The 24,142-nt window shown below is 40.3% G+C and overlaps 1 protein-coding gene across 1 annotated transcript in view; it reads left to right on the forward strand.

The window, feature by feature from the left end:
• TRABD2B (TraB domain containing 2B) overlaps nucleotides 1-24,142 on the forward strand; it is a 265,751-nt gene that overhangs the window by 170,541 nt on the left and 71,068 nt on the right. The window contains exons 4-5 of the mRNA XM_033152192.1: nucleotides 4,149-4,295; nucleotides 15,147-15,321. Coding sequence (XP_033008083.1) covers nucleotides 4,149-4,295; nucleotides 15,147-15,321 — 322 coding nt within the window. The remainder of the gene's footprint in view (nucleotides 1-4,148; nucleotides 4,296-15,146; nucleotides 15,322-24,142) is intronic.

A 24,142-nucleotide genomic window follows, 5' to 3' on the forward strand; every position in this document is an offset into this window, starting at 1 on the left:
CCTCCTTCAGGAAGCTAATGGAATTACTGGTTTTACACAAACACATAATTTCCTTGGTATTTTGTGAGGTTCTGTATTTTGATTGACTCAAGAACAGATTTAGCATAGTCATCCCTCTCCCTATGACTAGAGGGGGCCTTAAATCCCACCTGTTTTATCCTTCCCCAATTGTATATACCTGAAGAACATGTGTCTGCACACACAAACATTTTTTCTCAGCACTCCTTCTTACCAGTACTAAATTGGTGGCAGGTTTCTGAAGCTGCTGCCTATGACACACCTTCTCTTGCCAATTGGTTGGCTTTTATCCACCCATTTCCAGCAGATTTCCGTTTTCCCCAAGGTACGTCCACAGCACTGTTCTAAATCAGCTTGACTGTCCAGGCCCCCTGTTGCTTTTTATGGGTATGGTGAAGGTTTCATGTGCAGGTGTTGAAAAGAGCTCTGCACCATGTGATGTTGTGAACTAAAATAATGATTTCTGTTGGGTAGATAAGGCCAGGCTTACAATCAAATGGCATTTTCACTTATCATGATTCAAGATTGCGGTGGGCAGGTTAAGGTGCATCTGCACCAGGGCCAAAGCCGGTCTTTCTCACAAGAAGAAGCAGTCTTTTTCCCAGGTGGGGTTTCAAATGAATGAATATAAAATATGTTACTTCCTCATAAGTAACAGAAACACCAGTAGTCCTGTCCAAGTGCCTGTGTATGTATGAATTGTTAGCATGTGACCTTGGAGAGTTGTGATGGGTGTGTACGTATGTGCATGTGTGGCTGGCAATGTTTTTTGTGCTGTTTTTTTGTTTTGTTTTTGTGGGATGGCATCCAATTTCGTTGCACTTGTACAACGTTGTACTTGTACTTGTACAATGACAATAAAAAATCTTATCTTATGTGAAACATAAAAGCCTAGAAAGAATTGTGATATTTATGTTTAGAAGCTTTCTCCTATTTGTTATAAACACTTTCTTTAATTAACCATTACCACCTTCAAGCCTTTTGCCATTCTCACTGTCAAAGCAGCTAAAGAAGGATTCCCCCCCCCTTTTAATCGTAAAGAGTGATAGTGATCTTGAAAAATCATGAGGTGGGGGGGGTCTTGGATGGGCAGAGCAGGATGCATCAAGTGAGTACATTTTGCACCACTTTTTATTAAAGGAAGAGGAAAGGGAAAATTATTAGAGGAAAGGCCATTTCTTCAAACTCAAGAGAGCTCTTTTTAAAGTTGAGAAGGGAGACACAGAGGGGGCGGGGAATGCCTTACTTTTTAAAGGGTTTATGGTGATTTGTCCTGTTCATCTATAGGAAGCAAATCCAGAACTTTTTGATCTGGAGTTGCAGACTTTGTGGCACAATAAAACAGTGATTTATGTGCAGCTTCATGTGATTCCTTGGAACAGGTGGCATTTTAAGCAGCTGTATATTTCTTTCCTGGAGCTTAGAATGGTCCAAATCCACCAAAGAATTTAGAATTCTCATAACAAAGCCTGTACACATGTGTGCATGGTTTTCTACCTGCCCCTAATTGGAGAAGGTGGTAATTCTGTCTAAGATGCTGTGGCCTTTGAATGCATTTCGATCAAATTCAAATCCCAAATCTCATTATAATTTCAAGGCCAAACGAGCAAAGGCTGCAGTTCCCAATCCATTTAACTATGAAGTAGCCCTGTTGGTTTTATTGGGGCTATTTTAAAGTTCAATTGCTTGTGGATTACAGCCAAAAGCACTTGCCGCCTGAGCAGCTGATCTGTTTGGAAAGGGCAGGGCAATTTTCCAAGGTGCCTGAACTATTATTTCATACAGTCTCATTGACACTGCTGACAACTCCTGAAGTCCAAAGCAGACCCAAGCAATCCAATGCAGTCTGTTGTTGCTGAATAGTAACGTTTTGTTTTGCATATGTTCTTTGAAATTAACATTTGCTGACTTAAGCATTTGTTGTGGTGTAAGTCTTTGTATGGGTATGGTGAAGGCTTCATGTGCAGGTGTTAAAACCATGTGACGTTGTGAACTAAAATAATGATTTCTGATGGGTAGATAAAGCCACGCTTGTTTGCCATTTGTATTTGCATTGTATTGGCTGGGCTTTCAGAGGGCAAAATGTCTTGCATCGTGTATATATGTACAAAGCAACTTTTACAGCAGCTCTAGAGTTCCAATAGCTTTTCTAAAACAAGGGATAAATATGTTAAAAATAATGTGGCTTCATATTAAAGGTGTAATGAATGTTGGCCTATAGAAGCAGCAGCTATTCAGCTAACAGTCTCCTAGGAATGTTTAAGGGCACATTGTGGAAGTACAGTTTAAATTTGTCATTACAGTACTCGAAGCACAAGAAAAGGTATGTGGACCAGGAGTCACATATCATTCCATCCTACCCTCTCTGGAAGTTGGCTTACTCAGAAGTCCAATTCTTTCCCCACATGTCTAAGCCTAGGCTTCAGCATTTTCTATGACCCATAAAATGTGAGATTAGCATCTCCCTAATTTAAACAGGCTGCAAAAAGCATAGGTTTAAAGGATTTCTTACCTTTTGAGGCTTATAGGCTAGGGAGGAAATAGCTCATCCAAGGATTTCCTGTGGATTCAAAATATTGGACTAATAAAAATAAAAGCTAAGAAAAAGATTGATTGGAAGAAGAGAGGTATAAAATGCTTACGTTTCAGAGTTATTTCACTGACAATCTTACCTAAAATAGAGGAATATTTAACTTGGAGATGTTTTTCTCTATTTGGCTAATTTGGAACCTATTCAAATAGCACTGGTTACATCATGGCTATGGGACAAATGTGTGAAAATCCCCAGCCTGTGAAGAACTGCTTAATAATAATAATAATAATTCGTTCGTTCATTCATTCCCCACCCACTCTGGGCAGCTCCCAACAGAATATTAAAAACATGATCAAACATCAAACATTAAAAACTTCCCTAAACAGGGCTGCCTTCAGATGTCTTCTAAAAGTGAGATAGTTGTTTATTTCTTTGACATCTGATGGGAGGGCGTTCCACAGGGCGGGTGCCACTGCCGAGAAGGCTCTCTGCCTAATATGCCCAGGATAAGCTTTCAGAACCCTTAGGGTTCAAGAAGCACCAGAAATTTTCACCTCTACCACCAAATTTTTATTTTATTTTGTTGGACAGTAAGGTTTTTCTCAGGGGTATAGTTAAATAGTGATTTGGCAAGAGTTTACAAACAGACTAAAACTACTGCTTGACTCTTTTTTTTTTTTTTTAGATAGCTGAGTTGCTTGTCATAATTCTTTACATTCTAATGTACCTTAAGAAATGTGGCTTAGATTAATATGATCATTAAAGTGGCTGATCTGGTTTCTTCTGGATTATCTTTTTGACAAAGACGAAAGATTTCATTGCAGGGGAGAGAGAACATCAGTTGACAGTGCCTCCCCCACCCATGTGACTGAGAAGTATTGTGGGCTGCCACCCACTAAGGTTTAAACTGACAGATAGTGGTCAGCTATCATTAACTTGCTGTCATGATCTCAGCAGCCGCATCTTCATAAAAAGGCAGTTTGGTTTAGCATAATTGCGCCCACGTTGTGTTCATTCAGCAGTGACACACCCACACCCAATACTGATGGCGCTGAATCATGAATTAAATCTAGGGACAAACACATCTTGGAGGTAGACAATGGGAGATAAGCTATTAACTGGAAGCTAAACTTTGTAAGCAAGTACGGCTCTGATCATTTCTGCTGGAGCTGAATGTCATTCTGGTGCTATGCTGCCAGGCTGATACATATATCAGTGACAGGTTAGTTGCTCACTTTGAGCTCTGTCTTGGGGTAGAGGGTAAAATCTGCTTCTTGAAGAAAGGTCAGGATAAAGCCTCAGGTCCAGGAGGAGGCTGAATTTACTTAAATAAGAGATTGGAAATGTTATTTTAGATGACCAGGCTTTGAATTGGGAGCTAGAAATTGATTATTTTGAGTGAGAAGAGAGAGAAACTACACACAAATGAGAACATGAATATAGCAAAAAGAAATCCCTAGCAAAAAGGATGATGCCCTTGCTCTTTTCTTTTTCTGTTGTGGATGTGTTCCAGTCTTTTCCATGCCTCTAATGCTTTACTTCTGGCATCACATCTTGTTTCCTGAGTAACTCCTATTCATTTTCTGTGTACGTACAGGTGCTGTTTGCCTTGAACCAAACATTGCTACAACATGAGAGTCTTCGAGCTGGCAGCTTGCAGGCCCCTTACACCACGGAAGATCTCATCAAACACTACAACTGTGGAGATCTCAATGCTGTCATATTCAATCATGATACTTCACAGGTATGTTTCCCTACATAGGAGGAAGGTGTAAATAGTTATAACATTGTTTCAAGGCCTGTTTTTCTGTCCAGTTCATTCTTCTCAGCATTTCAGACCACAACCCTACAGCAGGTAGGTGGGGAACCGAGAGCTTCTAGCTGATTGAATGTATGATGTGAAATTATGTTTTCCCTAAGAAACCTGTCCAAATGCACTGCTAGGCCTCCTCTGTCTTTCATCTACCATACTGTAAATATCTCACAGACTCATGTTCAAGGCTCTTGTGTGGATATACAAGGCCCTGAGGACACCATAAGGACCACCTGAGCCTTTACATCACAGCCCCATCAAGGACCTCAAGGAGGTGTACATGGTTCTCCCCCTCCTCATTTAATCCCCATGACAACCTGGTAAAGTAGGTTAGGCTGGGAGGCAGTGACTGGCCCAAGGTCACCCAGAGAGCTTTGTGGCTGAGTGGGAAACTGAACCCTGGTTTCCTAAGTCCTAGTCTGACACTAACCACTACACCACACTAGCTCATATTATTATGGTTGCAGTTCCAGCTGTTTTGACTACAGAGGCATGAGGTTTTGTTGTACAAGACGTGTAATCAGTTTCGGTACTAAAAGAGGTAAAAAGGTAGCAACATATGCACCAGTTGCAACAAGGATCAAGCTGGTTTATGTTGCTTTGCCAATCTTCTCCTGCCTTGTGCTCTCAAACCCTGCTTCTCCTTCTCCCTACACCTTGGATACTGTTCTTCACATGTCTCTTGTTTCCTTGAGAGACAATGAGATATTACCACTGTTTTTCTAGAGCTGCTTTGTGTGTGTTTTGGCTTGGTGAGTGACTGAGAAGCTTTGAAAGGAATGTGAGCAGAAATGAAAGTTAATTGCAAGTGCTTGGAAGGCCTTTGAAACACAATTCCCTCTCATTAGGACAAAAGACTTTGTAATAATTGACTTTGCATTTGAAGAGGAAGTGTGCATTATGTAAATAGGCTACAAGGCCAAATAACTTCCCAAACATGCCATAATCCAATAATAATCCGTGTGCCGCAAGAGTTTGGGCAGAATCCTTTGTTTTCTCTTAGATCTTCAATATCATAGAGAACTTTTAAGAACTTCTGAAGTTTTATAAGTTCTCCCCTGCCCACCTCTCACACACATGAACAGCTTGTACAAATATAACTTTTATGGAATATCTGGCAGAACCAAGAGGTAAAACATCATGGAATATGATCCACAGTTAAACACTTAACTGTAACTGCTTAAGTAGCATCCACTTAAACCATTTGTACTTGAAAGTTTTGAACTTTGGCTGGATCATAACTATGATTTCAAACATTTCTCCTTTGTTCTGCAGCCTACCATAATCTATGGACTCATGAAAAAGAACAGACTTTAATTCATGTATTTCAGACATTTCTATGTTATCCTTCAGCTGAATGTTTCCCAAGATGGTTTTCAAAGAAGGCATAAAGAGAATAAAATTAGGGCACAATCTTAACTCCCACTCCCGACCCTGCCAGTACCCTGGAAATTGGTGGGATGGCTACTGCATCTGCAGGCATGCTGCTCACAACTACCACTGTGGAAGGTGGTGATGGGGGGCCCTGCAATTGGCCAATGCCAAAAGCAGTGGATCCTGGGGTGATTCAGGTCTTCTCCCTCCCTCTTTCCTCTCTCCCTTCAAAATGTCCCATTTGGGAGCTTTCCTCTGGATTCCACTGGCAACTGATGGGCTGCAGGCTGTGTGGAATCCTGGGCAGAGGGTCTAATCTATCCCCCTCCCCCAGCCCAACATAAGGGAGGGTATGGATTGCTGTGCCTGTCAAACAGTAAAACATTATCACATAAAAACAGCAACTAAAGAACAGTGTTAAAACAAGTTACAGGTAGGTAGTCGTGTTGGTCTGCCATAGTCGAAACAAAATTAAAAAATTCCTTCCAGTAGCACCTTGGAGACCAACTAAGTTTGTTATTGGTATGAGCTTTTGTGTGCATGCACACTTCACAAGTTCAAACACAAAATTATAAACATTAAAAAATCCAGGATAATAAAAAGGTGATTGCTCGGCAGGGAAAAGGTGCCAGAGAATGCTTTCTGGCGGGGAGGGGACACCAACATTGAAAAAGTCCAGGGGCATATGATATTTCAGGTAACTTGGTTCTGAGTCGCTCAGGGCTTTATATGCTAACAGCAAGACCTTGTCATATAACTGCCACTTGGGATAACCCTACAGTGGTACCTCTGGTTACGAACTTAATTTGTTCTGAAGGTCCATTCTTAACCTGAAACTGTTCTTAACCTGAAGCACCACTTTAGCTAATGGGGCCTCCCACTGCCGCTACACCACCAGAGCACGATTTCTGTTCTTATCCTGAAGCAAAGTTCTTAACCTGAAGCGTTATTTCTGGGTTAGCAGAGTATGTAACCTGAAGCATATGTAACCTGAAGTGTATGTAACCCGAGGTACCACTGTAACAGTAATAAACACATAACAAAAATTTACCTTTTATGTCTATGGATAATGGGAATCTCACAAATAAAAGGGAGAACATATGATTTTAACCATAAAAATAATATTGCACCAAAAATCCCCCACTGGAAATAAATACCGGTAGTTTAGGGATTCTGGACCAATAAACAAACAAACAAAACCTTGCTGTGGTGTGGGGTCTGTTGCATTCCTCTTTCCATAATTTGCTCACGTCACTTAAGTCCTTATTTAAACTGGGTAAACCTGAGCAGGGCAAAGTTTATTCCATTGGGCCGTGACAGAGAAATACAACAGGAAACAGATCACTTTCTTATGCACACTTCTGCAAATACTTGACTCTCCTATGACTGCTCTAGCTGATAGATTTATGGCAGACTTTCTGGGCAGGCAGTCAAAATGATATGGAACTGAACATTCTTTAAAATAAAGATAGGGAAGGAATGCTTTTCTTCTGTGTTGTCCCCTGGATGGAAAAGTAGCCGCCTTGCTGCCAAGGAAGCTTTCTCTTTTCAGATCAAGTGAATGATTCATTTTGGGGCGTCAACTCAGTTATGACAAAAGTGACCCTTTCAGTGCATAGCTCGTACTAAGTTCAGGCTGCACTGTAAGAGCCATTAGAATCAGAACTTCTCATCAGGGTCACTTTTGTCATAACTTAGTTGATTTGCCAAACAAATCACATCCATGCACTGCCACAGCAGAGTTATCACTCACCCCAGTCTCCTCCCTCTCTACAGGCTGAAGAAACTAACACCATATCTGTTGTACATTTAAAGCAGCAGCATACCACTTTAAACAGTCATGGCTTCCCGCAAAGGATCCTGGGAACTGTAGTTTGTTAAGGAATCCCCTGTTCCTCTTGCAGAGCTACAGTTTCCAGAATGGTTTAATAATCAATCCCTTTTCCTAGGTAACTCTGGGAATTGTTGTTCCGTGCCCATTTGATGTCACTATAGCATGCTTGGATGTTAAATACATTTACTCATTTAGCACACCTTACACGGGTGGCGCTGTGGTCTAAACCACAGAGCCTAGGGTTTGCCGATCAGAAGGTCAGCAGTTCGAGTCCCCGCAACGGGGGTGAGCTCCCATTGTTTGGTCCCAGCTCCTGCCAACCTAGGAGTTTAAAAGCACATCAAAGTGCAAGTAGATAAATAGGTACCACTCTGGCAGGAAGGTAAACGGCGTTTCTGTGTGCTGCTCTGGTTTGCCAGAAGCTGCTTTGTCATGCTGGCCACATGACCCGGAAGCTGTCTGCGGACAAACGCTGGCTCCCCGGCCTATAGAGTGAGATGAGCGCACAACCCCAGAGTCATCTGTGACTGGACCTAATAGTCAGGGGTACCTTTACCTTTTTACCATCCCAAACCAGTATCTTCTTTTTCTTTTCTCTCCAGTCCAAAAGAGAAATCAACTACTTCATTTTCTGTTCTTACTCCTGGAAGTAGTGAACCTGCCTACATAGGTTTTTGGGCAGGCATAATAAAATTATAATGATTTAAAGTTCCATTACAGAAAGAAAACAGCTCCTGCCTCTTTGCCCTCCATGGAGGAGAGCATTTGTGTGTCATTACTGGGCAATGAAAACTATCTTTGGAATTCTCTAACTACAATAAATATTAAATGTTGAGCCCAAGACCATTAGGTAAAGTGTTGAGTGATAAGCAAGCCCCTCAGTTGTTCCAGGAATGGTGTACTTCTTTATCTTAAAACAAAAAACCCCAACCAGCTCAACCCTGTAAGTAGCGTACTGGGGATACCTGTATATTACCTTATCACCTTTAAGTTTAGACATAATGCAGTGCAGCATTGCTGGCATAGACCTTTTGTCCCTGTAGAGAAATGAAGTCATATTTCCAGAGAATAGTTCCTAGTAAAACAGCTGCAGCCAGAGTGAGGCTTGTTGAGCATCCAATTGCTGAGCATCCAATTGGACTGGTTCTAGACTTGTCATGCTTAGCCCACTGACTTGGGAGCCCTTTTCTTTTTTCAGTAGAGATCATAAGACCACACCAGATTTATGTTGATGTCACTTTGGAACATGTAGTGTAGGCAAACCAAGACTCTCTTGTTGATATAAGAGTTATAGAACCAATCAGTCAAATTCTATAAAGAATTTATTATGCCAAAACAGATTTCCTATAACATCTTAGTCTGAATTCAATAATGTTGTGTATGGTGGCAAAAGAGCAAATGGACAAAGTATATATAATATAAACATGAAATATTCAGAAATACTTTCCAATTCCTCACTGGGCTGAGTGTCTAAAATGAGTGAGATACAATGCTCTCCAGTATCACACATTGTGCTGTTGCAATCATTTTATCAACTCAAGCATTTCTGCTTGTCAGACGGAACTATCTCCCCACAAGCACTGTTCCAGGGGGGTTCTCTTGACGCCCCCCCCAGCTGATTTCATGGGCATTGTGGGAAGAGAGAGGGGAAGGCTCCATTGCATTACAGGGACTCACTGCACTGGCTCACACTAGTGCAACTACTTAGTTGAAACCAGCCCAATATGTCTTCAACAAATCACGTCACCTCACAAACAGGCAAAGAAGCCATGACTTATTTCTCCAAAGCTTGCTTTGTTTTTCAGTTGCTTTTGCCTAGTGGTTCTGTAGCTTGATGGGAGTCAGAGATGGAATCATCATACAAACCATGGCTATCAAGGCTCTTAGATCTGGATGTAGCACCAAACCATAGTTAAAACTCCTGGTTTATAAGCCAACAACAAACAATGGCTTCATGCTTTGGTTTGATGCCAGAAAGGAAACCATTGGTCCTCTGTTGAGCGAGATCTGGACATTCAAACAAACTACAATTTGGCTGAACAGTCCATAAGTGTGAACTAAGCTTCAGAGTCTTCCAAAAAAGTTCCAAAGGCATACAAGATGCCAGTCAGTTGCGTTTTTTCATGCATATTAAGAAAGCCATACAATGAACACATTCCTGAAACACCAGGGCAAGCTAGGTGTCTTTCTGGAGGCAGTGGAACTGCACTTGTAAGGATGGGGTAGGGTGAGAAAGCAGCAGTGAGGTTGGAACAACTCTGAGGGCAACACTGTTAACCTAGAGCTCCCTGACCTCACCCATCCCCTTCCTGATGCATGCAGCGTTGCCACCAGGAAGATGCCCCCACCTCAGCCTCTGCCTCCCTCCATGAGCTAACACTAGGCTAATCCTTAATCATTCACTGTTAATAATAAAATAATTTATGGGCGGACTAAAATTGGAATGCAAATTCAAAGTCTCTTCAATGACATCCTGGCCTCTTCCCAGGGAATGTTGGTATATAAAGCTAATACATCCATTTTAACTAGAACCATATTTTGATAAACTGAATGGCCTTCTGCTTTGTTAATAAAACCTTTTGTGCCTCTTATGAAAGAACTATACTGTTGAACAAAATGATGAAGCAAAGTACCTACACATTGTAATAATGGTTCTAATGCAGATCCTGACCCAGATAAAATAAGCCTCCCAGGTGGTGGGTTTCCTGGTTTGTGGATCATAGGTTGTATATATAGAGCTTGTGTTCAGCAGGGCTATGTTATCATTAGTATAGCCCAATATAAAGTGTTTTAGTGCTAGAATAAATCAAGCCTAAGACCACGCCTGTGCAAAGGAACAGAAAAACACATGTCTACCAGATCATTGGCATAGCTACCTGGTTGAAATTATTCTTCAAATAAAGTAAATAAATAAATAGCTTCCCTCTGTTTCTTCGCCAGCTTATTGACTGGGTGGGTTGCACACTCCTGGAGATTATTCTTAATGTTAATTTCTTTCTACTTTGTATATGGGTTGAACTGGATTGAGATTTTTTACAAATCCATGTTGAAAAGCAGATGCAAGCATCCCTTCCAGCAGCAAAATCTGATGTTGTGGGTGGGGACAGAGAACATACCGATTTCCTGGCTAAATCAGACACTACTCTTGAGCAAGGAAGCATCCCTCCTTGACTTACCTCGTCTACTGTTCTCCTGTTTTTAATGGGAATGGGGTCCATCAAGAGAAATGTCTTTGGAAATATAATTATATTTTTCCTAGGGTACCTAAAATTAGCTTCCTGGCCACAAGTTCTCCCCTGTATTGCCACATTCTCTCTTTGATCAGCAGCTTATGCTCCAATTTCTGCCAACTTGAATGGAGCAACTTTTTGTGAAAGACTACAAAGGTTTGGGAAGAAGAATAGAATTGTTTGAACTTTTCTACATGTTTGAAACTCTCAGAGGTCTCATTCAAAAACCACAACTATGAGATTTTAGGAAATATCTTGTTTAAATATTGACTACAACTCTCAAAACTTTATTCTAATCTTTTATTTGCATGCTCTGAAGTGCATATACTACAGTCTGCCACATGTTAGTTATGACTAAGGCATTGAAATAAACGGAACTTTTAATTAAGTGACTTATGACTATCTTTTTTCCTTTGGTTTCATTTGGGTTGTGGTTTTGTACAAGTTTTGTTGGGCTCGAACCATCATATCTGACTTGTTGACTGATGCTAGGTGTGTGTGTGTGTGTGTGTGTGTGTGTGTGTGTGTGTGTTTGAAGACGGACCATATGCATTATTTGCCAACTGTGTTTTGTTGAAACTTTCATTTAAACTGAAATGCAGGCAGTTATACAAAATTCAGATAGAGAAGAGGACCACATGATTTCCACTCTTACAAAATGGATGATGTTACTCTCCCCACCACCCTCATTTTTTAAAAAATAAAACTGCTCGAAAAGTGGCTTTTTAAGTACTGTAATGCTATAGAATACAAAAATTACACAGAGATTATGATTTCTCAGGGATTTACTGAATATCTCTTTAATAGTGTGTGAGAGGGGGGTAGGGAGAAAGAGGAGAGAGATTTTCTCTCAAGGTGTTCACAAGATGTACATTCAATTCTTGAAGACTTGAAATGCATTGGTGGTGACTCTGCGGATACCAAAAATAAGAAAGGGTTGGGAGTCAGATGTGGAAACCTGCAGCCAGGACTGCCACTGACTTTTCTACATAATCCCAAAGTTAGTCACAAAACAACACCAGCTGTTACAATTAAAAATCATACAGCATCTAGCACAGTCCGCTGTTTATGGAGCATTCATTCTTTGTGTGGAGAAAAAGGCTCACTACCCCACACATTCCCCCATCACTTTCCTTATTGCAAAAAAGGCTGTTTTTTAAAAAGTGGCTTTGTCACATAATCCACTTTAATTGTGCAAACCTACATTTGCTGGTATGCGATTGAATCCCTCCTGCAATATAATGACAATGTGGAAGCATCCTTAATATTTTGTTCTTATATTTTTATCTCCAGGGAGGGAGAAGAGGGTGTTTTGAGGGATTTTCTGCCTCGAGTGCCCAAATAACTTTGCTGACTTTGAGTACTGTGTACCTTGACTTGGAGATGGGAGAGGCATTTACTGCTCTGCCTCAGGTAGCAAAATGTTTGGGGCAAAGACAAGAGTTCCCTGATGCTAACCCTCAGGTCAAGGCTTGGGCAAGATATGTGAATCAGCTACCCCTGCCCAGAGAGTTGTCTTGTGGCTGTTTTTCTGTTGGCGTGTGTGGGCTGTGTGTGTGTGTGTGTGTGTGTGTCTTTCATTGGCCTGTATTCCACAAAAACACATGGTATATTTACATTCTTCTTTTAAAGTCAAATGGTATATATATATACATACATATATATAGGATATCAATATATAACCAAGGGAGTATCATTATCCTGTTCCTCTGCTGTAATGCAAAGCAAAGTTTTAGATCCACCACCTTCACAATGTGGAGTGTTTAGCTATGCCAGCAGAAAATCGTGATGGAAAACCCATTGCAGTCATGGAAATGCTGACTCAATGAAAACCCAAGCTCTCTTTCTTGCACTTCTCCTGTTAGGTTTGGGAGTGGGTGTGCAAACTCCCAAGGAATTGCAGTACAAACTGGAGAGATTGGATCGTTTTTGCTTTCTTTATTTTGCAGAATGGGGCTATAGCTTGCACTTCAGGGAGAAACAAAAGATAATGTTGTTAGCTGTATCCTGCATGTGGTACAGTATATGTTTTAATAAAATGATTCCCTGCAACTTCTGCAAAGCCAAAATGGCCAGCCCATTTGGAAATCTCTCACAAGTTATAACACTATGCAATTTATATAGCTGCAATGGCTATGAATTCTCCTCTGACATTCCATACTGCCATTATTCCTTCCCTTCCTTGTCATCTCTGCTTCTAGAGCTGCACTTTGCATTATAATGGAAACTTTAAAAAATCTATTTGAAAAGCATTCTCCCCTGCTTCTCATTTTAATTTCCTAAGCACAATTTATTTGCAAAAGTTTTAGTTCAGGCCACCATTACTTGTATTTTACAGATGGAGAAGTGATCCTTTCCCACCGCTACCTACAGAGCAAATCTACTGGTCCTTGAACCGAAATGCTTCAAGTCCTGCTAGTGTTACCCAGTTTTGTCATGTTAAACATAGTATATTAGTCTGTTTCCCACAACTTCCTGGAAAATACACTCCCCTCTCTCGCAGATATTTCTGTATAGATAGCTGGGAGGTTGGGGTCAGTCTGGAAACTTTGAGCCATATGCACAATTAATTACCCACTTCTTGTCTTGTTTAATGAGGAGTGGTTCCCTATGTAAGCTCACATCCTGAAACTGAAACAGTTGAGCCAACAGCAGCAGTTGTCACTTTAATAACCACACAGTCCCATACTTCCCACCTTTATTTTCCTTGTGGCAGCCTGAAATAACCATAAATAGTTCTGCCAGAAGTTTTAAAGGTCTATAAATCACACAAGCAGGTGTCTTCTATGTCATATATTTTACAGCAAATTTATAAAATGCATTATTTTTCTGACCTTCATTAACACTAAGTTTCAGCACACATGAGAACTGCAGTGTATTCATTTAAAAAAAATGGTGTGATTGGACAGCTTTGTCTTTTAAATGTTTTAGTACTTATTGTATGCTTCCCTTATAGGTATATAAAGTGCTCTCAGTAGCTACTTTGTTTTGATTCACTAGAACACTAAGCTTGAGCATGCATTGTTACATGAGAGCAGTGCCCAAGCATAATTTTTTTGAGCCTGGTGCTTGGATCACAGCCCTTGTCACATCTCACCAAAGACCTAATTGGTGTCCATTTACTATGTTTGCGTCCTTTTGTTTCTGCCTGCCTAATTCTACTTATAGTCCAATGTTGTCAACTTCTTCTTCTTCTTCTTCTTCTTCTTCTTCTTCTTCTTCTTCTTCTTCTTCTCCTTCTCCTCCTTCTCCTCCTCCTCCTCCTCCTCCTCCTCCTCCTCCCCCCCGGCAGGATTTCATAGGTAAACATCCCTTTAGACACCATTATTTAATCAGGCTAGCACATACCTTATCAGGTGGGCACTTCAGATACCTAATAATAATTTTTAAAAAACCCACAGCTATGTTTCAGCCCATTTGATGGCTTACAGATAAAGACTTTCTGGTTTTTAACTCTGTCCCCAAAGTCACCTGCAAGAAAGACTTGAATCTTTCTTCTGAACATGTGAGGCTAAAGATAGAGAATAGTTCTTTAGAGAGTTTGAAAGAGGAATCTTATCTTGTGGTACATGTATTCATTGCACTCACCTCTAGGGAACAGGGTCCACATATTTTTATATTGTTTCAAAAACCTGTGAACCAGAGGTCATAAGGGAACAAAAGAAATAAATCTGTACATATGGAAGCAATGCTTTTCCCAAATCACTTTCAACTCTTTTTAAAGAACTATGGTATGAATCCAATTATAGCCAAGTTAGATATTTCTCAATGTACAGAAACAAGTGTTCCTACTAGTCCTAATAGCGGGCTGTTTCCCTTGAGTACTAGGTACTATGCTTTAGAATTTCATGGACTACGAGATGGGAATTGCTTTTATTTTCAATAGATTTTTTAAAAAAGAGATTTGTATAATAAAGTAAGTCCTGTCCCATTCCAGAGAGTTTATGGTTCTCTATCTGAACACTTGAGGTTCTACTTTTTTATATATAACAAAATGTTCTAAAGAAGAAATACATGTCTATGATTCTATGTTAAAAAAAAAGAATTCACTGCACATGACCCATTATTGAGTACTTCTGATTAAGAAAGCAGAATATGACACAAATCAACAAGGAACAGCCACCTTTGAGCCAAGCATGGTGTATGTCTAATGATAGAAATGGGGAGAGAGTGGGGGGTATCTTTGATTAATGGACTAACCTACAGCATTCAGAATATGGAAAGAGTGGCCTATTCCCCCCTGTCCCCTCATGTTCCATCACACCCTTCTTTTGATGAGCCAGGTTTATTCCCGGTCCCCCAGCATGACCTCTTCCTGACACTTATTATTCATTTCCATTTCAGCTCCCTAACTTCATCAACACAACCCTTCCTCCACATGAACAGGTTACAGCACAGGAAATTGACAGCTACTTCCGCCAGGAACTCATCTACAAGAGGAATGAGAGAATGGGGAAAAGAGTGATGGCCCTCTTAAGAGACAATACTGACAAGAGCTTCTTCTTTGCCTTTGGAGCAGGTAGGGTCTGGTTTTGTTGATTTCCACATATACATGTTTTCAGCATTTTCCACAAAGAAAAGTGATACCTGCTGTTTTGCGGTGGCATTTGCAGTATAGTCAAAGGTTGCCTGCCTGTCCGCTAATTTGCAGCAGACCTGTGGAGCACAATTTCGTAAGCTTAAAGTGGATTCAAACTTAAGTCTAGAAACACGCCTCTTGCTAACTTTGCTGCCGAGGAGGGATTTGGAGTGCCAAACTAGAACAGAATGCAGAATTTCACAGCTGGCAACTAAGTTTCCATTGAAGTGAAGCAAAACAAGCAATCGCATGCTTAGGATATTGACATAAAATTGGATCCAAAGGTCTCATTTAAGGAGACCTGAAAATGAACTCCAACCATCATTCATTTTGTGGAGGAAGGGGGAGCAAGCAGGAAAAGTGGGAGGGGGGGTATTTTGAAACAACATATGTATTGCATGTGGGAATACACACTAGTCCCCTGTATGTATTCTGGCCTCAGTCCAGTACTGGAGTTTCCAATTTATTATTTGCCTCCCATGGAGTCAGCATGTTTCTACAATAGGTACAAGCCTACTTCATGCATATCCACTTAGAGTGTCAGGTTTCTGCGATCTGCTGTACCCTGGGAGAATGAGATGATCGCAAACACTTAGAGTGATCCTTCCTCCTCCTTCCCAAACTGAAAACAGATGCTGTTTATTGAGCAGCATCATTTCAATAAAAGTGTGGAAAAGAAAGTTGTGCAAAAAGTTTGTTCTCCTTTGGTCACAGCTAATGTAAGCCATGCTGCGAAGAAAACAAATGGTAATTCTATCATCTCTTTATTGCCAGGATATGGCATGAAAGACAAAAGGCACCCAGTGGTATGGAACCATTGATTTATTGAATGACTAGGACCATCTCATTCTCTACATTTGCCGGTATTTCATTCTTCAGCCAATGAGACAGTGGGAATGTCATCATGTTAATCATGGGATTATTAAAATAGTTAATAATTAGCAGCTGTGAATATGGCAGGTCACTGACTGGGACATAAATCTTAAGGTGGTTTTGTAATGATATAAATTATTAGGTTAGAATTGTTTCTGATCTGCTGGGTTATGGCATCGGAAGAAAAGTATCAGTTTAAAGTATGTATGCGTAGATTGGAGAGGAATAGAGCTCAATGGAGCTCAATTCTAACAAATGCTTTTTGAGTACAAATTGTGGAAATCCCATTTCACATGAAATTTCTAAGTTATCTTTTGTTTTGATTCTTCTCTTGAGATTCCATCCACATGTAGGAGGCAGTATACATTCTTGCTTAGTCTGGAATGGAAGTCGTATAAGAAAGTTTGGATTCATGCATGTTCACAAATCAGCTTCTAAAATATGTTTACACACAGAGAGAGTGTGTATCATGCATATATGTTGTACCTCATTGGAAGAAATTATATTTTTGTTGAGTCATAATTTCCCGTGGAAGGCACGGTGTGTGTCCCTAGCCATCTATGGATACAGCTGTGGGTACTCATGATTTTGCACCTGAAAAATACCATGGTCATGGGCATCATTGCTGGGATGCTGCAGTTGTATCTGTAAAGGAGTCAGTTCTTACACCTTAGACTCTCCATATCATGGCATCTATCTGTGGTTCTGCTTCTAGTCCCCAGTCAGCAGCTCATTCTTTCAGAGAACTTGGTCAAAAATAGAAAAGGGATGAATGGGCCAGGGCTTTAATGCAAAGGCCCTTCCCAGTCTGCTGCTGTTAACATAAATGTCACCCATTTACAACCTTTTCTTGTCATGGAGTTAGCAGCAGTGGTGAATGTGTGTGTGCATGGACACCAGATGATACCAGACAGGGGATGGGAGAGTGATAATTTCTACTATTGGTTTAGAACAGGGGTTCCAGCATGAGTGTTGATGTGTTCTGCTCCTTTTAAGAAATTGCTGCTACATATGCCAAAGGATAGTGCTTTGTTTCTTTGCAACAGAGATAAAAGTATATTCCATTATAATTAGTGTTTGTGAATATGACTGGAAGCCTGTTTGAGCTTTATCAGAGCTGTATAAGGAGTTCTTGATAAACAAACATTCTCTTTAATGAATAACCTTGGTCTGGAGGGTACAAAAATGTATCCCTGGGGGTTGTCAGGAAACATGGAAGAGATTTTGAATGTCTGAACTGCCATGTTAACCCTTCACATCAACACAAACCTTCCAGAGTTGAAAGGAAAAGTGTTCTCCTTTTATTGCAACTCAGCCTTGTGGGCTTCTAAATGGGCAATTGTAGCTTATGAAATCTGTAAGACTTGTAGCACTGGCATCTTTACAACAGCAGTTTTCTACTCAAGCTGTTCTGGCAGGAGAGACCAGAAATGTTGGGCATTGCCTTAAATTCATTAGAGCAACACATAATGGTGTGTTGTTGTTGTTGTTGTTGTAGCAGCACAAAATGGAATACACATCCGAATACATTGTATTGAGCTTTAGCTGCTGTGGATCAAGTCACTGCCCCGGTTGCAACTTCTTGGTGGAAATTTCTAGGCTCAAGGTGGAATAATTTTCAACCACTTCAGTAATTACCATCATTTCCAAGTAGCTACAGCAGTACCCATAGAGCCTCATAATATGTTCTCCACATAATATGTTAGGATGCATCATATGGAGGGATACATTGGCTGCATGAGCTGCCCTGTTTAAAAGCTGCTAAAACACTTTCTCCAAACTACAGTACTATCATATTCTTGTGAGTGTAGTCCTCTTCAGGCATTTCTTTCTCCATGCACTTAATGAATGAATTCACCATCTGCTCTCTCTGTGGACCTCCAGGAGTTAGAGGATGACTATCTGCAGCAGAGGGAGGAGGGTGAGTTGTGTAGGCATGCCACACTTTGCAGAACCCTGATTACTCTTCAGCTCCTGGAGAGCAACAAGGAAAGCAATGGAAGGGATGGGTTAAGCATACTCATCCCTGGTTCCTCCTCCATGTGACATTAACTGTGTGGATAAAGCAGTACAGTAGCTGATGAGGGATTAAAAGTATGAGACATGATACAATGTTGTGTGAAACCTCATCCTTGCAGTGCAAAATTGCAGAAAAGATACATGGACTATAAAAATCACTTTACACTGTTATCATTGGCCATACAGTGGCATAAACATGTTGGTATGCCCTGATAAGGAGCCATAATACTTAACAATACTTTGTATGAATCTAGGCAGTTTCAAGTGTTCTTAGCATCTCTCATGTATTTTCAGTAATTCTTACATCAGCCCTGTACAAAAGATATTATTACTTCCATGGTGTGGATGGTGTACTAAGACTGGTAGATATTGACTTGTCATGAGTTTGTGGCAGTGGTGGGATTTAAAGCTGCAGTTTCAGCCACTGTGCCTCAATGGCAGATGATCCTATAGTGGCCCCTTCATTTGTTACACTTTGGGGCAATCTCTTAGGTGAAATTACACACATATTTTTCAAATCACCTACAACGCAAGACGCTATTGAACTTCCATAGGCCGCTCTGAAATGCCTCTATTCCCCACAGCCACGTACTACATGATTGCAGTGCTAAACCATCATTACAGCTGAGCTCAAATTTCATTTATTGGAAACCCATAGGATTGCTTTCCAAAACCAAACTCAAAGTCTGCCTTGAAATATACCACACTCCCAGGCTCACACAAATTGGAAAGGTTCCAGAAATATCAACAAGAATGAGTCAGAGTCTGGAAATTGTGCAATATGGCAATGGACATGCAATTGGATTCCACAAGGGAGGCTAATCTGGGCTGTATTTCTAGGAATGGGGGCATATGGGAATGCCTCGGATTGCTCAACCTGTTGGATACTGCTTTGTAACTTACTTAAGGGAAAATATTTGGATTGAACATTATTTAGTCCCATTCAATCCCACCAGACCAGACACGCCACTACTTTAAGGGCTTGCTGAGATATACATTTGATGGAGAAGTGGTAAGTGGTAAAAAATAAATAACCTTTGTCTTTATGACACCCTGCCTACCCCTACATTCTGCATCTGGATCTTATCGTCTGAAAGATGATAAGCAGTCATGTGTTTGGGACATTCCTCTTGCTACTCTTATGAGTAGCAATTGTTCCTCCTTATTTATTCTCTAATACAGCCATATCCATAGAGCCATGAAATACGAAGAACTGGAATCTGGGAGTATTTAATGCAGCCTCCCTCTTAAAGTGAATACTTTGGTTAAAAATTTGAAAATCAAGAAGTTCTGGATGTAGACTGTAGGGCTCTACATCCAGTTTGAAGTTCCATTCTGCTGTCTCCCCCATCCATTTGTATAGCATCTGAAGCCTCCAGTGTTGCATGTCCATAAGTCCCACCCTTATTTGCTCCCCTTTCAGATGTTATCAGAAATACATGGACATCCAGGGCAGGGCCAGGAGGCATGATGGTGCTGGGGTGGGATAGCAGGTGTGCTTTCAATTCTCCATCACTGTTTGCTTTATGTATGGAGGGTGAATTAGTGATTGGGGCTTCACTCCCATATGCACTTTCTAGACCTGTGCAAGTTCACCTGATACTTTCGAAGAATCCCTAAAAAGTTAGTACATTGAAAAGTTAGTACATTCCAGAAGTTTTGCATCTATGCACATTGCGTGAGGCGTTTAGATTTGCAAATCGGAGCAAAAAATATAAACTTGTGCAAATTACATTGCATGACTGTATGTTTATAGGAGTTAGATTTTATGGTGGCAGAATTTGGGACATTCTAGAGCACGATTCCCGAGCTCTTGGATATAGTGTGCGTTGTCTGTTAAAATACAATTGTTATTCCAGGACATTAGGCTTGATTATAACCCTTTGGGGATTAAATAAATGGGTTAGTTTGACATGCTTTGGAGTAGAGTTGGTCTTTGTTGGAAAGCTTCGCCCTTGTGAACTCAAGTGATTGATAGACAGCACATTGTACCAGGCAAACTTGTAAGTGATGAAGTGAACAGGGAGTTTCCCAACTGCCTTCTCCAGCTGAGAAATAGCCAAGCAGCCAGGATCACATGTGCCATTAAAAAGAGTTAATATTTTGGCAACAAAGAATACACACATAAAATCAATGTTTAAGGGGAGAATGTCTTCTGGCTTATTTCATTTTTATGGGCAAATAATTTGCAAGTAACACATATGATAACAAACAGAATTTATGTATGCTGTTAATTTGGGCTTTATTTTTCTTAAGAAGTCTGACTTTCTTATGTTCATTTCTACTTTGCCTTTTATTCTAAAATTATCTTTGCCACTTTTGGACTTGATGGCTGAGTTTATCACCTCCGAAATTAAGACAGGGTTCAATGACACAATGTTTGCTAACTGTTTGATCATGGAAGGAAATCATGTTTAGCTAAGCAACAGAAGGCTGTGCTCCTAAGGCCAGTTAGGAACTAAACACATGCCACATAAATATGGCTCAGATTTAGGAGACAGCATGCTGGTTTCAGTGCCACCTACCTCGCAGCCAAAAGATGTAGCATGCAATTTTGTTTCTATATGTTTCTTCCTTATAATTCATTGGACTGAAGAAAAGAGCCTTTATATTTTTCAGGCTCCATACACACATTTTACTCTAGAAGCAATGGAAACTGAGTACAGTTGCACCTTGGAAGTCGAACGGGATCCATTCTGGAAGTCAGTTCGACTTCCAAAATGTTCAGAAACCAAAGCACAGCTTCTGATTGGCTGCAGGTAGCTCCTACAGCCAATCAGAAGCCGTGGAAGCCCTGTAGGACTTTTGGGTTCCAAAGAAAGTTTGCAAACCAGAACAGTCACTTCCGGGTTTGCGGCGTTCGGGAGCCAAAACGTCTGAGTATCAAGGCGTTCAGGATCCAAGGTACTGTTCTTTTCTGTGCAGTCCACACATAATCTCGATCTATTGCATATTTTTTGCAAAGTGCTTCTGAGCAACTGATTTAATTCCCAAAACAAAAGCTTTACAGATTGATTGTGCATGATTTCCCAGTATATCCATTTGAAAATAGATGAAAACAGATGCTGGTTATCTCACCTGCCTGATGATGTTGTGGGTGGGCTTATATGGAGAGAGTGCAATTACAACTTTCTTCACCTGGGGCACATGCAGGGAAGAAATGGAGTGGATAACCTAATCAAGGGAAAAGTTTTTTTATTGTGTATTTCAATTAGCCACACCCATCCTTGTGGAGGGCAAGAACTAAAGCCAGTCTAGATTGAAAGCTGCATGTTGAGGATGAGCATGAAATTTTTCTGTACCACTAACAGGCTAGTGTGTATGTTGCTTCAGTCAGCATTGATTAACACTGATTTATGAAGCAGAAAACGGATGTGAAAAGGATAAGCAAGGGACACAATCCATGGTTCTAATCAGTGGTGGTTTCCAGTTATATAGCTCCATTTTTTGTAGGAAAAATTCACAGTTGTAATGGACACAACTAAACAACAGCAACAATCACACAATACCATTTTCGTGTGTTATCTGTCATTGAGCTGGATTGATTATGGAGAAAATCTCATAGCAAATCAGTGGAAGATCCCCATTGATGCACCATTTCCCCCTTTCTCTTCTTTTTAAGGGGATTAGAGTCTTACTGTAGTAGTGATAGTGATGGTGATGGTGGATGTAAGGGGAAACATTAGAAGAGGATTTAAGAATTTGTTCAATAGAAAACAAGTGAGTACAGTTTCCCTTAGTGAATGGCCTGGGAGATACGTAAAGCACTTGAGTAGTTGGGTTCATTCAGTTAAACAATGAAGCTGTTTGTATAGGTTTACAGTCACTGCAGTTGAGAAACACACAGCAAATTCAGAATCTGTCTCTTACTAAATTTAGTAGAATCAGATTACACAAAAGATGTTTAAGATAAACAAGATCTAAACAAATAGGGGTTCTGCTGCAATTGGATTAATGGTAGAATCCCTTTGGGATGTGGTTAGGTTTAAGCTCTCTAAATAGTCTGTATTCTTTTGCCTAATTCGTTTAATCATTGTTTTAATAAGTTCTTGAAATATTTTAGGTATTTGACAGAAATTTATTGTGAAAAATAGCTTGTAAAAAAAAGGATGAGTAGCAGCTAGATTTAAAACATAGTGAAAATTCTATGTCCTTTTTAGCAAAATGACACTTGGCTACAACATCTTGTCGTCATCTGTTGACTTGTTTGGCACTTTTCTCCAAGATTTTATCATTCGTTGTGATGCTCTGGCATGACCCACCGAATGAAGGAAGGCCAAAGTGAAAAAGTAGAGTCTTCCAGTGTGGCTCTGGTGCAATCTAGCTGACTCACACTAGAGTGTCGGACCAAAAACTGGTACTTTCTGGGATTTAGCCAGAAGCCAAAATTGGCTTCTGCAATTCCGGGATGTCCTGCTTAAAATGGGGTGGACGAATGGTATGATCTTAGTCTAATGACTTACTTACAGTCATTGGGCATGACACAGACAACCAGTTCAGTGATTCATCTTCATGGTATGGGTGTCATTAGGCATGGAATAGCTCACACTTTTTCCCCAGGGGCAACTGGATTTTAGAAAACTTAAAATTTTGTTTTGGATACGCCACAACAAGCTACCACTATCCTTCATTTACCACACACAGGAGTAAAATGAGAGGAAATAATAAAATAATGTCTGCATATATGTGAGGAATACTTAAATTCAAAGACCCTACTTCAGAGACAATCTCTTATTATGACATAATCACCTTTGGGTATCAGAGGGTGAGCAGAGGCAACCAGGGACAGAATCTGGTAAACTTACAAAAGGAAAGAGTGAACTAATGTTTCACAATTGCTGGAATTACATCCGTCCAGGCATATTTGGGAAAGTTGTGGAATGTATTTCCCAAAAAAGTATATTTCAAAAAGTAAAAATGTGAAGTGCAAATTGACAGACTGAAGGAAATTTGGATATACATTGGAACATCGGTTTTCGAGTGTCTCAGAAGCTGAACATTTCGGTTTTCGAACGCTGAAAACCCAGAAGTAATTGCTTCTGTTTTCCAATGCACCTCAGAAGTCAAACAGATTCTGAGGCACGTTTCTCCATTTTCTTAATGGAATTTGCCGACTGTCCATTGAGCCTCAGTTGTTGAATGTTTTGGAAGTCAAATGGTCTTTCGGAATGGATTACATTTGACAACCAAGATTCCACTGTAGCTTCAAGTGAACAGTGAAAATTCACTAATCACAACAAAATTGTGAACGCCACCTCCTGTTCCCACTGAAATTGCATTAATGTTTCAGTTAGTCTGGCAAAACATCTGTGGAACAATGTTAATGTGGATCAATTTATTTCTAATACAAATAAACCATTGGCTATCTCAGAATGACTCACTTATTTCCTTCCAGTAGCACCTTAGAGACCAACTAAGTTAGTTCTTGGTATGAGCTTTTGTGTGCATGCACACTTCTTCAGATACTTCTTCTGAAGAAGTGTGCATGCACACGAAAGCTCATACCAAGAACTAACTTAGTTGGTCTCTAAGGTGCTACTAGAAGGGATTTTTTATTTTATTTTGTTTTGACTATGTAGGCCAACACGGCTACCTACCTGTAACTCACTTATTACCTGTGTCTTGCCCAGTGATAAGAACAACCAAGTGGGTAGTACTAAGACAGAAGTTTAATTAAAGTTCTCTGTCATTCATAGTCATCAGGCTATACTGAGATCAGGCAGCGAGAGCACTTGGAATGGTCTAGGGTTTCGAGCCATAAATTGAAGGTACAATCACCTGACATCATATAATGTCAAGTGTCTGACAGGTGCACGGTTCCAGCAGAGCTTGACATGTCTTGATCCAGCCCACTGACTGAATTCATTTT

Source organism: Lacerta agilis, chromosome 6, assembly GCF_009819535.1.
Source record: "Lacerta agilis isolate rLacAgi1 chromosome 6, rLacAgi1.pri, whole genome shotgun sequence".
NCBI classification, from domain to species: Eukaryota; Metazoa; Chordata; class Lepidosauria; order Squamata; family Lacertidae; genus Lacerta; species Lacerta agilis.